The sequence below is a fragment of the Panthera onca genome, chromosome C1, assembly GCF_046562875.1.
Source record: "Panthera onca isolate mPanOnc1 chromosome C1, mPanOnc1 haplotype 2, whole genome shotgun sequence".
In the NCBI taxonomy this organism is placed as follows: domain Eukaryota; kingdom Metazoa; phylum Chordata; class Mammalia; order Carnivora; family Felidae; genus Panthera; species Panthera onca.
In genome coordinates, this window is record NC_138346.1 from 184988613 (window position 1) to 185005590 (window position 16978).

The 16978-nt window shown below is 41.8% G+C and overlaps 1 protein-coding gene and 1 long non-coding RNA gene across 2 annotated transcripts in view; one reads left to right on the plus strand and one right to left on the minus strand.

Moving 5' to 3' along the window:
- Positions 1–3219: 3219 nt before the first annotated feature.
- LOC132673177 (uncharacterized) lies at positions 3220–7622 on the minus strand. The gene is made up of 2 exons (XR_009607897.3): positions 6869–7622; positions 3220–3572 (listed from the first exon to the last, which is right to left on the minus strand). It is a non-coding gene; the product is annotated as an uncharacterized LOC132673177 (long non-coding RNA).
- A 3025-nt stretch (positions 7623–10647) lies between these two features.
- PIK3R3 (phosphoinositide-3-kinase regulatory subunit 3) overlaps positions 10648–16978 on the plus strand; it is a 135433-nt gene continuing 129102 nt past the window's right edge. Inside the window, exon 1 of the mRNA XM_078451971.2 lies at positions 10648–11492. Within this exon, the coding sequence (XP_078308097.1) occupies positions 11387–11492 (106 nt within the window). The 5' untranslated portion in view covers positions 10648–11386. The remainder of the gene's footprint in view (positions 11493–16978) is intronic.

Here is a 16978-nt window from a genome sequence, read left to right on the forward strand (position 1 = left end):
TTCTAAATACTTAAAAAAAATTTTTTTAATGTTTATTTATTTTTGAGAGAGAGAGAACACAAGCAGGGGAGGGGCAGAGAGAGAGGGAGACACAGAATCCGAAGCAGGCTCTAGGCTCTGAACTGTCAGCACAGAGGCCAATGAGGGGCTCAAACTCATGAACCGTGAAATCATGACCTGAGCTGAAGTTGGATGCTTAACCGACTGAGCCACCCTGATGCCCCTAAATACTTATGAAAGAAACTTTGATTCAGCCTGTGTCCCATCAACTATGGACAGGGGCAAGCAGGTCATGTACAAATTGGGAAGAAGAATATCATGGTGAACTGGGCAGAGGTATTAAAATGTGTCCATTAAAATGAGGCAATTGACCAACCACCCTGGGTCATTAATCCACTCACACCCTTAGGTCTTAACCCATAAACAGTGCTCTTGGGGCTGGTTGATCCACCCAATGGAGTCCTGGTAGTGAGTGAATCATCTGCAGAAGCAGAGGAGAATACTACCAATAAAGGGAAAGATTCTCAACCAGAAAGGTTGTAATCTCATTTTGCAGTGATCTATTTAAAAAAAATTTTTTTTAATGTTTATTTATTTTTGAGACATACAGAGACAGAATAAGAGTGGGTTAGGGGCAGAGAGAGAGGAAGACACAGAGTCTGAATCAGGCTCCAGTCTCCAAGCTGTCAGCACAGAGCCCAATGCGGGGTCCAACTCATGAGCTGTAAGATCATTACCTGAGCCGAAGTCAGACACTCAACTGACTGAGCCACCCAGGCACCCCTGCAGTGATCTATTTTTTAGAATAGGGGTATACTGGTTACCTAATCATTCATCAAGTGTGGGCTTTTCTATCCTCTAAATGTCTCTCAGATATACACAGGGCTCTCCACCTTTTTGCCTACATTGTTTCAATAGTATTTTGTCTTCAAATGTTTTTAGAGTCTGCCCCTTTATCTTCTTTTCTTCCTCTTTCTTTTCTTCCTCTTTCTTTTCTTTTCTCTTTTCTTTTCTTTTCTTTTCTTTTCTTTCTTCCGAGAGTGAAGGAGAGCACGCGCAAACCTTAAGCAGGCTCCATGCCCAGCGCCCAGCTTAGGACCCAACAAGATCTCACATATGACCATGAGATCTTGACCTGAGCTGAAATCAAGAGTCGGCACTTAACCTACTGAGCCACCCAGATGCCCCCAGAGTCTTCCCCTTTTACTCTGCAATCTATGATGATTCTCAGGTGCAAATCTGACTGTGCCACTTCTCTGCTTAACTCTTTAATGTCCAATGCCTTACCCCCTTTCTCCCTTGCTTTGAGCACACATGCCTTATCTTGGTTTACAAGACTCTTTATGCTTACCTTGTAGCTTCATCGCTCACCATCTTCTTCAATCTTAGACCAGCCTGCACAATTTTCAGTGCCTTTAAGAGACATATGCTCTCTTCTGGGCCTTTACACGTGCTGTTCTCTCTGTTGGCCCATATTTCTGGTCCTGTCATCTAACTAGAAAAGGAGTTAAGATATGATGATTTTGGAGGTATTTTGGGGACATCCAAAAGTAGGCATTTGGATAGATAGGAGATGGACAAGAATGGTACTTTAGGAGGCTAAAGAGGGTGGCATCCAGAGGCCAGAATGGGTGATCAACTTTCTACTGGAGGAAAGACAGGCCTCCTCAGAGAGGAGGAAGCAAGGATGGGTCCAGTTTATAGGCTCTGGAGGGGATTTAAGGGGTGGAAGGCATTATGCCTGTTGGTCTCTGTGGAGTAAAAGGCCAGCTCAAATTTACTGATCTGAGGATGGAGGGCGGTCATTTGAGATGAGGAGTGAAGGGTTGGAATGTCAGAGGAAGCAGATCCAGGATAAGCAAAAGGAATCCCAGTTATCACCAGAGATCAGCCCAGAGTGAAGTCGGTAAATTTGGTTTTTCTTTACCAAAGCCTAGCTGCCTGCGTATAAGAGCAGACAGAGGACTCTTGTTTTGGTCTGGGATTTGGCTTTGGCAGGATGACTTCTTTGGAAGGACAGAAGGGAGGCACAGTTGAAGGAACTGGGAGAAAATGGTTACAAATATCTACCTTGGGGTTGGGACTGTGGTTTCTAGTACTGGAGCTAGTCTATGACAAAATTTCATCAGTTTGAGCACCATGTTTAGTTTAAGGTGATTTAGAATTATCTGGGAAAGATGCTTTTTTATTTTGAAATTATATTCTCCCTACATCTTGATATTAAAATGTTTTAAAAAATTAAATTATGGTGGGTGTATTAGTTTCCTAGGGCAGCCATAATGAGTTACCACAAACCAGGTGGCTTAAAGCAACAGATATCCTCTCACAGTTTTGGAAGTTAGAAGTCTGAAAGTCTGATTGTAGGCAATTGTTGGTGTTTATTGGCTTGTAGATGTATCCCTCCAATCTCTGCCTTTGTCTTCATCTTGCCTTCCCCTCTGTGTCTGTGTCTCAAATCTTCCTCTGCCTTTCTTTTTTTGTTTGTTTGTTTTTAAGTTTATTTATTTATTTTGAGAGAGAGAGAGCACGTGCATGTATGCTCGCGCAGGGGTGGGGCAGAGAGGGAGAGGGAGAATCCCAAGCAGCCTCTCCACTGGCATCTCAGAGCCTGACATGGGGCTTGATCCCACCAACTGAGAGATCATGACCCAAGCCGAAATCAAGAGTTGGATGTTCAACTGACTGAGCCACCCAGGCGCCCCCTCTGCCTTTCATTATAAGGACACCTGCCTTTGGATCTAGGGCCCACCTAAATCCAGGATGCTCTCATCTCAAAATCTTTATTTATTTTTTATTTTTTAAAGTTCATTTATTATTTTTTTCAGAGAGAGAGAGTGTGTGCGGGCGGGGGCGGGGTGGGGCGGGAGTCAGGGAGAGAGGGAGGCAGAAAATCCCAAGCAGCCTCTGTAATGTCAGCACAGAGCCCAGTGCGAGGCTGGAACTCATGAATCATGAGATCATGACCTGAGCTGAAACCAAAAGTTGGAAGCTTAATTGACTGAGCCACCCAGGTGCCCCTCAAAATCTTTTTTTATTTTTAATTTTATTGTAAAGAGTGTGTGAGCCAATTGGGGAGGGGCAGAGGGTTAGAGAGAGAATCTCAAGCTGGCTCCACACTCAGCATGAGCCTGACACATGGCTCAATCCCATGAACCGTGTGATCATCACCTGAGCCGAAATCAAGAGTCTGATGCTCAACCAAGTGAGCCACCCAGGAGCTCCTTGTCTCAAAATCTTTAATTTATATCTGCAAAGACACTTTTCCTAAACAAGGTCACATTCAGAGCTTCTGAAGGGTTAGGATTTGTATATATCATTTTTGGGGGCCACTGTTCAACTCACTACAGTGGTATTAGATGGTAATTATTTTCCCTCATGTCTGTGCTTGAAAAAAAAAGAGGTGGAGGAAGGTCAGAGAGTGGCATCATTAGAGTTGAGATTTCAAAGAGAGAGCGGTTCATGGGTATAGTATTGTCTGGTTCTTGTTTGCAGATTTCTGGGGGAACTCAGGAGAAACACCAACCACAGGCCCTGTGTTAGGGTAGGATAATGGGCCAGATTTCTCCATTGTCCTGAAAAAGAAGACAAGGAACAGATTTGAGTTGTGGTTAGGGAACACAAGCCAGCAGTCCATGCTATAAGTACAGAATCAGTGAGGAGTGTGAAGTTAAGACTCAGCAGTCCAGGAGGTCAGGAAGAGGCTAGGAAACAGAGTGAACTTGTTGGAGAGGAAACCTGATGGAGAGGGTAAATAAAGGATGCTATCTTGCCCTGATCTTACAGCCTCAGGGAGTTAGCCAGTTTGAAAGCATAGGGGTCAATGAAACTGTTATTGCTTTTTCACTTGAGCCTCTTACTCAGTGGTGGGCTCATCAAGGACAGGAATAGTGTTTTACTGAGCACTCAGCACAAGGTCTAGCCCATGAAGGGTCTGGGTGAACTGAACTGAAAGGGCTTGTCATTTTGGAGAGTTCTTCCCTTCTATCTTTAACATTTGATAAATCTACTTTAAGTGTAACTACCATATTACATACTTGGTGTATGTGATGACCAATTACATTTTTTTTTTTGTTTACAATAAGAAAAGATGTTGATTTTGAATACATACCCCCAGCACCTTAGGTACCTTTACTTAGCCCCAACATTACATAATTTAGAATTTCACAAATTGGCATCAAGAGGGGGAGAAACACGATCCTGAATGATTTTGGGGAATAACAGTGATCCTCACTGAGTGCCTCCTTTGCAAGAAGCATAAGATGAGCAGAGCACAAGGTAGTCTCTATCCTTGAATGAAAAGAATTTCACTGTGGGTGTATCATTTTTCAAATTCCCAGAGCTGAAGATATAAATGATGAGGTCTTTCACATTCTATACTTGTACTTTTCTTACTCAGTGGTGATCCTTAAGCCCCAGAGGCTGCATCATTTTCTCAGATTTCAAGGATGATGCTCCCGTAAATGTGTCAGAGGAGGATGCAGGAGGCCTTGTCTTAACATATCGATTTTATAAAATACTTCTAGAGGATGCTTGTGACTTTATTGTTCATAGAAGCAAAGAAAAATGCTATTAGTTGTTGATTTAAAAAAATTTTTTAAACCAAAATGTCCAAAACAGGAACTGGACTGATTTTGCCCTCTAACAATGAAACATATAAGACAGTTTAGATTTGAGACCTGTGGAATGATAGGGTAATTATTGTACATTCCAGAAGGGAGGCATGAACTGCAAATTGTTCCAAACTATTGAAATCATGGCCACAGGAAGTGAGCATACTTTAAAAACCCTATATGGTGTTACATTTCAGAAATGAGCTGGGTTGGAAAGTGAAACCAGCTTCTCTTCTCGCTGCTGAGTTTTCCTGAATTTCCTACAAGCTGCTTGGAATTTTGCAAACAATTCACAGCTGATAAAATAAAAGAGCAGCAGAACTGAGTGTCTGTGGTGAAGACCCTAGAGGCAGCCAGCAGGAGAGAAGGGTCACTGTCTGCCTCTTGGATTTCTGTAACCAAAAACTGTACAATTTTTAAATTTTCTTTTTGTCCTCTTAAATAAACGGGAATCAGCTGAAGACCTAATCCTTTCTGATTATCGGGGTAACCTGAACTTAGACTGCCCCAGAAACTTCTTGGAGAGTTTAGTTTCTACAATTTTTGTTTATTTGCTCAAAGAACATTCACTGGCTACCCACTGTGTGCCAGGCCTGATATTTGGCATTAATGATTCAAGAACACATTCTCCACCCATGAAGATCTCCCTCATGGTGGGGGAGAGATAGACCTAGAAAAAGACACTTTGAACATGGTGTGCCAAGGGCTGTGCAGAGGCCGGTACAGGGGGCTGCATGAGCAGAGTCTGCACGATCAGATGCATGGAAGTGGGAGTTTGCCACTTGACAGTGGAGTGTGTTTTGTGAGGAGAAATTTCTCCTGTTCTGAGGACTTCAGTACTTCAGTATGATTAGTCTTAGGAGTGACAGGATAGAACTGTGTGAGAAGAGATGGAAGAGGTAGACAGGGGCTAGATCATCAAAGCCTTGAATGCCAGTCTGAGAGATTCAAAATTTAGCCTATAGGCAAAAGGAATCACGGCAGGGTTTGTGCAAGGAAGTAGTATGATCAGATTTTTTAGAGCCATCATTCTGTGCAGAGTATGGACTGGAGGAGGACAAGACAGGAAGATTATGAGGAGGTTGTTGCAATCTGATCAAAGATGATGAGGGACTTTTTGGTGACCTGATATTTGGGTCAGCTTTCACTGAAACGTTTTCAGGCTTGGAGCTAATGCTACAGATTCGGAAAACAGAAACAAACAGACCAAATGTTTAAAGCAGGTGTATATAAGTTTGGGACAGCTCAAATGTCACCTCCTTGATGTTATTACCTGCATGTGGGAAGAGATCATCACTGTTTTGGAGGCTCACATAGCACTTTGTCAATTTCTCTATTATAGCCCTTACATGCCTATAATTATTTATTCCTTTGTTGGCCCCTCCTCTGTGAGCTCTGGACTCAATGTTAGACACTCTGTCTTATTCATTTTTGTATCCCCAGTGTTTAGAAGCATCCATTAACACTTGCCAAGCGAATGAAAAGGAGAGGCAAGCTGTGGTACATTGGAAAAGGTACTTACCTGGCTGTTGGGACCTGGGGCTCTAATACTGGCTCTGCTACTAAGTACCTGAGTGGCTTTGAACAAGTCCCCTCACTGCTCTGGGTCTCAATTTCCTCATCTGTAAAATGAGAATAAAAATACAACCCTCTTCCTCAGGGTTATGGAGATTAAATGAGGTAACAGAACTCACCAGCTGCCTGCCCTGTTTGTGCCCTGCCCTTGTCAAACAGCCTAGACTATTGTTCCTGTCATTTGGATCTCATTTGCTCTCTCTCTCCTGGTGAGAGCTGAGCTGAAAGCTGTTGCCTTGATGGAGGGGAAGTTTAGGGCAGCAGCATGTGGATCATCCAGGTGACCCCTGTGTTGCTGGAAGGGCAGATGACAAAAAGAGGGGAGCATGTTAGGCTAGAGAGAGAGATCTGATTTTTTGTGACCCCTAAACCTGTGGGAGGACCCAAAGTAGGGTGAGGGAGGCAGAGAAGATCATTATCATGTGCTGAGGGGTCTGAGGAAGCCCTCTAACAGTGCCCCCTAAGCCCAGGAGTTTAGCAGCATCTGGAGGAATGCCACTTCCATGAAGACCATTCATTCATCCAATGTTACAATTTTTCAGTGCCTTGGGATGATGTAATTAACAGTATCAGAGATTTTCTTTTTTCTTTCCTTTTTTAAAAAAGTTTTATTTAAATTGCAGTTAGTTAACATACAGTGTAATATTAGTTTCAGGTGTACAATATAGTGATTCAACACTTACCTACATCACCACAAGCGCACTCCTTAATCCCCATCACATAGTTTGGGATGTACAAGAGAGGTAAAAAATTGCAAAAGCAAGTAAAAGGAATACCATTTTGAAAAAAATGGAAAATCATGATTGTAGACACTACCATCTCAAGAGATGACTATCAATTCTCAAGTGAGAGGTCTTTCTAGAAGATCCACTAGCATTGTTTGCATTATAAAGCCAAACTTTTCTGGGCACCTGGCTGGCTCTCTCTTGGAACAGCACGCAACTCTTGATCTCAGGGTTGTGAGTTTGAGCCCCACATAGGGTGTAGAGATTACAAAAAATAAGCTAAAAAAATAAATAAATAAAGGCCAACTTTACCATCAAATCTTGCTGTATCCCAACTTATAAGGCATGTGGTTCAGGAGGTCCTTGAATCTGCAACTGATGATTCGTGGAGTTGTCTTGGAACTCCATTTATTGAGTTTATTTAGCTGTATGGACTTGGCCTTATCATAAGACATTTGATCAAGAAACATGATGAGAGGGCAGGGGGAAAGAAGAGAGGGATTAAGGCCTGTGATCCTTCCCTAAAGGCTCAAGTCAGTCCTGGTGTTAAAGCTAGTGACGTTAAAAAAATAATAAAAGTGTGTTTCCATTTTGCAAGGCTTTTAAAAAAATATTGTGTGCTCAGATGGCACCTTTAATCACGAAGAACTTTTGGCTGAGTTCCAGGCTGATTCTGCTGGCACAGAGAGCTCTGAGATCATACCCTATATTCAGTGCAGAAGAGAAATATTTCATCCATCTCTGAAATAAAGAGGGGGAAATGGAGCATATTTGAACAGTTTGATAGCAAGACCATACCAGGGTGAAAAGTGAAGGACACCCTATCTATTTGGAGCTACAGAAAGGTACTATTAATTCTAAGTAGTTAAGTGGCATTTTTGTTTTCATTCTTAGTGTTTCAGAATAAGCTAAGAAGCTTGTATAAATCTGAAGGCAATCTCCTATTTCATATAAATCTCCTATATATAAATAAAGGCATACAGATTTTGTGATTTATCTAAAACTACTTTAAATTAAAAAAAGAAAGGAGGGAGGCAAAGGGGAAAAAAAATCCCAAAGTAGCAGGTTGTGACCCAGGAGTTTGAGCTCTTAGAGCTGAATTTAATCCATGCCCAGGCCAAATATAATTCTCCAGGATGGAAACGGTCCAGGACACCAGAGCTAACATTCTCTACCTTTGCCAAAGAGCCTGAGGCGGTTTGATGACATGCAGTCAGAACCTCACTTTTATTTCTCAACTGAAGGAAAGTAAGGCCAGCATCATATGACAGGCACTTCCCACCATGACAGGGCACTGATTCAAGCCCATCCAAAGGAAATGTGTTTCCCCTTGATTCATCATTGCTTCTTGCATCACTGTTATTTTTTGGAGGTCTCCTATTCAAAGCTTTATTTGTTGGATAGTTGGAGCATATAATTTTAGGTGGCAAGGTTGAATCAAGCCTTACTCTGTGTGCCAGTGTTGAGGACCAGATTATACACTGTGCTGCTTTACTACATCTCTCAAAGTCTTAGCTGTGGGAAAGGCTGGGTGATTGCTCTGCATATTAGAAATTGAAACCCCACCACTAAATGGTGAAAAATGGTCCAGGCAAAAACTGCTGTGGACATCTGAAAGCCATTATCTTTTCCACACTTCCTCTCTTCACCTTCATTTTGTTTGGGAATGCACAGGGACACCCGTGAACAAAAATAAACCAACTTGCCCTTGACTGATTGTTCTGCCTTTTGAGTTATCACATGTGAGTACTTCTGGCTCCCAGATATGGTGAAGTAAAGAGACTGCTGGGAAGCCAGACACAAATTAGAGCTGATCTTCCAGTATCTTCTACCTAGAGAAATGGTTCAGGACATTCAAATTAACAACATGCCCTGCCCCAAAGTTGATCTGGCTTCTGAATCATGTTTGGGATTTCAGAAATGTGAAAAAGAAAGCATGTAAGAATCTTGATGTCTTTTGTCAGTTCAACCTTGTCCATTTAGTCTTACTAGCCCTTTTTTAATCCAAGACTCTATACAGAGCCTATACATATTTTGACTGCTTCCAGGAACTGTCTCAACTTACAGCACCGTTAGGGAAGGCAGAATCACTTTAGGAGGTAGAGGGTGAAACGTGGCAACTTTTCGACAGGAACGAATCAATATAGCAGAGCCATTCAGGGTAGGAGGTTTTGCTAGGGCTTAAAGCGGGTTGTCAACCCAAACACAATGGGCTTTGTTACTCCTGTGTAAAGAGGAAATGGGACAGTTTTTGGCCTCCACAGACTGTATTGTACGGTATGCAGGATGGCAATTCCAAGCATAACCTTTAGGAGACACAAATCTGCTTTTGGCTATTCAGTGTTCCCCAGCAAGTTATTTAGCTGTCTCTGAAATGCATGGAAATAGTCACAGTTTTTCATAGTCTATCATAGTTTTAAGTTTGGGGAAGGGCCTCGGTGTATGTGGAAGGGGGTCTGTCAGGGAAACAGAATAAAGCCTTTTTGGCTGGGGATTCTAACACCTGTGATTTGTCTTAAATCACAGACGCACTGTAATTTCAAGGCATGTTTTCTGCCGTGAGCACTCGAGCTGAGGGGCCTGCTGTGGCTCCTCACTATTTATTTCAGGTGTGGGGAGTTACCTCTGAGTTCAAAAGTCCTTGCGTGGGAAGCGCAGAGGAACTGCGAAATACCTCCTTAAGAAAAGTCTAACCGCTCAAGGGGAGAAGCCGGGATTGGGTTCCGGTAGCTGCCTGGGAAAGCTACAGGGGGGCATGGGCATCTCATCTCACGGAGTGGTAACAGTCCTGCAAGTGGGTTTGGGGGACCTTTTCTTTATATGGCAACTTATCGCGAGGAGTGGGGGCTGCCCAGCACAGTGAAGAGGTCTGTGGGGAGGGATTCTGCCCGGGGACCTCCTAAGGACCGGAGGAGCCCAAATCCCTCCAGGTGACAGCAGGCGCCTCTCTCCGTCCGCTCCCCTCCTCCGCGGCCAATCTCCGGGCAGAGGTGTCTTGCTCCAGCCCGTCTCCCTCCCCCCCACCTCCCCAACTCGTCCGGCCCGTCCCAGCCTCAGCGGGAGCCCCGCCTGTCTCCGGGCAGCCAGAGCCCCTGAGCACTCGCCCAGCCTGTCAGTAACCGCCGTTTGCGCTTTCTTTCTTTCTTTCTTTCTTTCTTTTTTTTTTCCTCCTCTTCTTTTCTTTCCCCCTTCTGCCTTTGTCCCGCTTAGTAACTGGGCTTCGACCAATCGCCGCCTTACCGGCCAGCGCCGGCTGGATCCTGATTGGCCTACTTGGGGCGCGCAGCCGTCTCCCGCTCCTTCGCTGGAGCAAGGCAGACAAAAGACGCAGGCTCCGGGCTCCGGCAACCCGGCTCAGCCAATCACCACGCACCTTATCCTTTCTTTCTACCCCCTCCTTTTCTCTCGCAGCTTCCCCCCCGGCCTGGCTCGCGTGCTCCCGGCACTGACTCCTGGCGTGCGGCCAGCGCCCGGACTGTACCATTTTGATTGAGGCTGGGGGGAAGAGAGGATCGATGATTAAGAAGCCAAAGCCCAGAAATCGTTGGGGAGAGTTGAAAGTCGAGATGAAGGACGGTTTTCTGAACAATTTCTCAGGCACCTGATGGAATCCCCAGTACTTCGGTCGGAATAGAGGGGAGGAACAGTAGTTATGTTGCCTGTCCCCCCTGCCGGGTGCGGTTGGGTGGCGCCTCAGCGGGGGAGCGTGAGGCGGGGGAGGGTGTCCCCCTCCGCGCCGTTAAAATGAAACTCTAGTGGCTGGAGTCAGGGCAGAGCGTGAGGGGAGCCGGCACAGGCGGGCTTGCTTGCAGCCCAGCGGGAGCGGCCAGCCGGGCAGAACTAGCTGGACTTTCCGACGGGCCCCCATCCCGAGGCTGCGGCAGCTTCGGTTCCGAGACTGACTGGAACGGAGCCCGAGTCCCGGCCCCTGAGGGGATCGCTCTCTGCAGACCAGTGGGACCCCGAAACTTGAACGCAATACCTACTCCCTTTTTATGCCTTCCTTTGTCACTTCCTCACCTTTCTCCCAGCGCGTTCTTTTTCCCCCCTTTTCGTTCTCCCTCCCTCGAAGGACACAAAAGTGGCTGCCGAGGAAAGATTTGGAGGCAGTGGGAGCTTTTCTCTTCGGAGAGCGACCGTGTGGAAAGGATTTTTGGGAAGCAGCTTTCTAACACCTCAGCCCTCCTGCCCCCCCCCGAGCCTCTCTTTACCTCTCTGAGGAGAAAAAGCCCGTAGATTGAAAGTTCGGGGGGCATCTTGCTGGGTGCTGTAAGAGGAAAGTGGGGGAGGACCCCGTCCTCGTCCCGGTAGTTGGCTGGACTTGTACCGGCCGTTGGAAACCCCGAAGTGCATTTCCGTGTGGGACTTTTATAGATCTATATTTTTAGATTTTTAAATATCAGATAAAAAAAAAAATATATATATATATATATATGCTTTCTATATATTTCCTGACGACCTGCCCCTGACAGCGCGATGTACAATACGGTGTGGAGTATGGACCGCGATGACGCAGACTGGAGGGAGGTGATGATGCCCTATTCGACAGAACTGATATTTTATATTGAAATGGATCCTCCAGGTACTTGGGAGAGAAAAAGAATCTTGTGATGGGTCTGATTGGTATATAACAAGACCTTAGTGATGTTTTCAGGGCAGAAGTGTTCCTGGGAGCTCTAGGTTTGGGATGAGGGGCAGATTTGCAGTTAGAGCTGCAGTAAAACTGCTTCTGGTTTACCCGTTTAAAGTTTGCAGTTAGGACCCCGATCCTATTGTCCTGCGAGGGTGGGGGTGGGGGCTGGAGTGGGGGTGGGAGGAGAGACTCATTTCTTTTACTTCTTTTTGCCTATGCGTGTCGTTCAGGTTTTTGTTGTGCACCCCCCGGTCCTCCCCCCCCCCCCCCCTTAAAGATCTTCTACCTGCATAGGATGCTTTATATCGGAGCCTTGAAGTCAGCCTTTCCCTTTAGGGAAATTCTTTAAAGCTTGTCGTTTCATACGTTCGTCTTATTTGATTCGTTGTGTTCTACCTTCGTTAACTTCTGAAACTGGGTTGCCTATGTGATAATTCATTTTAAGACCCCCCCGCCCTTTTTTTTTTTTCTCTTACAGAAACCAAATGCTGGTTAGTGATTTTCAGGGATTGGGCGTTTTTATTCAGTCATGGTCTTAGCGTGAGGTTTTTCTTCTCGGAATATAGTCGCTTAGAGAGATCTGCGTGCAGTATTTTATTACTCTTTAATTTATGGTAATTTAATTTATGGGCTAGGGTTTAATGTAACTTCAATTCTTAGAGCAAAAAAAGGAGGAACCTTCTTTTTTGTGTGTGAATATATGTGATGTGTACATCTATGTTATAGGTTCAAATACACATAATGTAAAGTATACATATACTGTATTTTTAGTTCAGAGCTTTGTCTGAGACCCTTACAGACATTTTGTGTATCTGGTAGGAAAGGAAAAGGAAGAGAAAATGGAAAAGTTGGGTCATTTTTTTTCTTTAAAGTCTAACCTCGTTTTATCATTATTAATTGTCAGATTTTCAAACCCTTTTTTGCAGTTATAGATAGTGCTTTACATAATGATTTTGAATAAGTAGAGGGCCTTTGTGAGTCCTTATTTTTGTTTAGGATGACTTGATTATGTCTTTTAAAAATGTGTCATAGCTAAGCTTACAATATAAATCATGTGTCATTGGGGAACCTCAATCATTATAAGACTGTATATTTCTGGAACCTTTGAAAGGATTTGGAGCCCATGCAAGTGTAATGAGGTATAACTGTTGTAGAATGTATATAGAAATTATTTCTTGTGTTCTTGTGAGCAGTAAATTATCCTTTGTTTTTTTTCCAATTAGAGTGTTGAATGATGCTATATAAAAACTAATATTAAATCAACCTTTTTTACTCTTAATGATTCCTTAGAATTTTTCTCTTTTCCCTTCATTTTGGAGCCTTCTTTATTTGCTTTTGTAATTGTGACTGCAATCCAGATGCAGCTTTTCAGTGTTTTGCAAAGTTTGTAAGATTTGCCACCCATCTATTGTGTGTATTTTCCTCTTTGTTCCCCCTTAACGGTAAAGCATCCTTTCTATTAGATGCATTTGTCATTCATGTAAATGGAAATTTAGTACATCATTGGTTCCTCTTGTAAAAAGTAAAGTTAATAATTCTAGATTTCTGTTATAAGAATTATATATTCACACTGCCTCAGAATCATACTGTATCCTAGTATCTTGCCTTGCAGACATACAAAGGGAATTTGTTGGGCGGAGAGGTGAGTGGGGAGGAGGGGAGAAAATGAAGAAGGCACTAATGTTTGAAAAATATGGGCCTCAGAAAAATATCTGCCGAGTTGTCCAAAAATGATTTTAAAAAAAGTTGACTATTGTAATTATGTAGTGATGTGGGTCTTACAAGGTTGCATATAAAATTCTGATCCAAACTTTGTGCATTACATAGAAATAAACTTTTGAGTTTTAAAATGATCATCCTTGGATAAAATTTTGCATACAGAGATTCTATTCAGAATATTGGAAATATGCATGTGCTCTTCTTTATTACCCATGTTGTAACCTTAATGTAGATTATGGTTGGTTATGCCTAACAGCTTTTTATAAAGGATGCACACTTGAGTATGCTGGAATATTTTCTGTGATGTAAATGGTTTTTAATGGAAATAATGTGGACGCCGGCCTTGTTTTGTGTGGTAAATTAAGGTTTTGAAACATTTAAAACTAAGTAAATTATTAGTGAGTAGGTTGCAGCATGTCTTGTATCTTCATTTTCCTACCGTCTATCCCAGATCAAGCTCTTATTATTCCCTGAACTGGACTGATAGTGTACTAACTGTTCTTGTTTCTACTTTGTTCAATCCACAGTATCATTAAAGTACCATCCGATGATTTGCGTCCCAGTGGTAAATCTTCCAATGACTTTGAAAATGCTTCAGTGGCTTTCCTTTGCCTATTAAAAAGAGTCCCAGATTGCTTATCTTGTCATATAAGTCCGTCTTTTTTGCTTCCAACCTAATTTTCTAGTCTGGTCTCTTTGTGGAGTCCATCACAAGTTCTGTGGAAGCTATTTTATACTTGCTGTTTCTTGAATGTATGCTTTTTCCTCTGGTGTTGCTTTTCACTTCCATTGGTTACTTGTTGAAATCTTCTATATGTTTAGGGTCTACATTATATGCCTTCTTTGCCAGGATATATGTTTCCTGATCCCTTCTGTTAGAAGACATCATTTCCTTTTCCTTTCTTTTCTAGCACCTCTCAGAACTTTACATTCTGTCTGTGGAGTAGCTAGCTTCTGCATTTACGTATACTTGCCCCAGTGGAATTGTCTTCCCATCAAATTATGAGCTTCTTAGCTTGCTCAGGGTCTCGCAAGCATAGACAATTTAATAAATATGTGTTGAATTAATAAATACCTAAGGAGCACCATTTCTTTCTAGCCTGTAAGTGCTTTTCTACTTAAGGTCCTTGGTCATCGCATTCCTTGGCTATTGCAGTAGCCTATAGTTAAAGGACTTGATTTCGACAGCTGTTGACTTAGGGCCCTTAACTGTAACAAATATTACAGTTTTAAAAATACGGTTTTCATCTCCATTTTAGACTAAACCATAAATGCAGTTTATAATTTACCTATTATTGCTTTCAGTTGCCTGAAAAACTATTTTCCAAAGGTGTTTCTTTAGCCTATTTTCAAAAACTACCATTACCATACATCCTAAAGGTTTCTAATAACTGCATGGATTGCTATATCTACTATAATTTACTGACAATGTAAGTAAGACAAACTCCAAATGGGAGTTTGATGTCAATCTTTATGTATTTTTCAGAAGCAATAGAAATACTGAACTGTTTAGATGAAACAAAAGTTTTTATTTTGGAAATGTTAAGAGTGTGGTACAGAGAATTGCTTATGAGCATCTTGATTAGTCCTGTTGTGATTTGGGAATCAGGATTATTCCGTGATAGAACAGTTGCTGGGTAGGCTTCTCAAAGAGCCCTGTCTCTGGTATAGGAATTATTGGAAGATTACAGATATACAACTGATCATAAACTCATATCCAAAGCTTATAGATAGTGGTGTATTAGCTAGCACTGTAGTTTTGACATTGTTATTGGTTTTTTGGGGGGAAGATCTAACAAATGATTTTATTATTTAAATGAATTCTTTTGCTAAAGATTGTAGACTTTTTTTGTTCTTATCAAGAAGAATTTCTGAAATTATCTGTACGGCAGCAACATCTCTTCAGTAGTAATTAGAAAATTAAAAGCATTTATTGGTAAAGTATGTATAGGAAGGTCTAGGAAAGTGGTTCTCAATATTTTTTTGGTCTCAGTACCCCTTTTATACTCTTACAAATTATTGAGGATCTCAAAGAGCTATTTACTGATATTTACTGTATTAGCATAATACAGTAAAACAAAACTGAGAAATTAGCAAAAACAGAAATTAAAAAAAATTTAATTCATTAAAAACATTACATGTTAACATCTTTTAATGTAAAAATAACTATATTAAAAAAACAAAAGTAAGAAGAGTGGCATTGTTTTACATTTTTTGCAAATAACTTTAAAAAAAATTTTTTTTTAAAGGTTTATTTATTATTGAGAGACCGAGAGAGACAGAGCATGAGCATGGGAGGGGCAGAGAGGGAAGGAGACACAGAATACAAAGTAGGCTCCAGGCTCTGAGCTGTCAGCACAGAGCTTGACGCAGGGCTCGAACCCACAAACTGTGAGATCATGACCTGAGTTGAAGTCAGACGCTTAACCGACTGAGCCACCCAGGCACCCCGATTTTTTGCAAATAACTTTAATGTCTGCCTTAATAGAAGACCTCTCAGTTCCCATGTTTCTGCCTGTATTCAATCTGTTGAGATACCACAGGTCTTAGTCTCTGGAAAACTCCACTGTACAGATGTGAGAGAATGAGGGTGCAAAAGACAAATAATGTTTTAGTATTACTATGAAAATATTTTTGACCTCTTGGACCCTCTGAAAGAGTCTTGGGGATACAGAGTGGTCTCTGGATTACACTTTGAGAACTACTAGTCTAGAGGTTACATAGTTTGTGACTACATAGTTTGATGGTCAACCTAGGAAAGTATTTTCTGACTTTTTTGAAGTCAGATGAAAAGGTTGTTTCAGGAAACTTACTTGCTTATTCTGGCATACTTGGTATTTTCATCCTGGTGAAATGTAGATTAAGTAACATTCTGGTGGAGAACTGGCATACTGGCCCTGTGGTTGGGAAAATATTTGCTGAGAAACACACTGAATAAATAGGTCACCTGCCACCATGTGGTCCTTACTGTTAGCAGGTTGGTCATTCTACTTCTGTGGTTGAGTATTTCCCTGTAACTGAACATTTGATGAGCTAATTTTTTTTTTTAATATATGAAATTTATTGTCAAATTGGTTTCCATACAACACCCAGTGCTCATCCCAAAAGATGCCCTCTTCAATACCCATCACCTACCCTCCCCTCCCTCCCACCCCCCATCAACCCTCAGTTTGTTCTCAGTTTTTAAGAGTCTCTTATGCTTTGGCTCTCTCCCACTCTAATCTCTTTTTTTTTTTTTTTTCCCTTCCCCTCCCCTATGGGTTTCTTCTGTTAAGTTTCTCAGGATCCATATAAGAGTGAAAACATATTTGATGAGCTAATATTATATAAATTCTTCTCCTCTGTGTGGTAAGATATTTCTTTTATGAGGTTAGTGTCCTTTTTAAAATAATACTGTAGTGTGGGACAAATGTTAGTATAATCAAATGATGTAAAAGCCATGCCAAATTTGTTTACAATTTCTTATTGAAAAAGACTAGTCATTCCTTTCATTTAACATAGTTTATAGTATACTTATATTTCATTAGAATATGGTAATTCTCCATTTAATAATGCTTTTTAAATTCATTCTCATCATTGTTTTCATGCTGAATACCTTTATATTTTTCTTAGAATGTAGAAAAGATTGGACGTGTTTATGGTCACCATATTTAGGAAGGTAGGTAGAAAAATAATTACAAGTATGTCTGTGTGATACTGTATAATCTTATTGATTT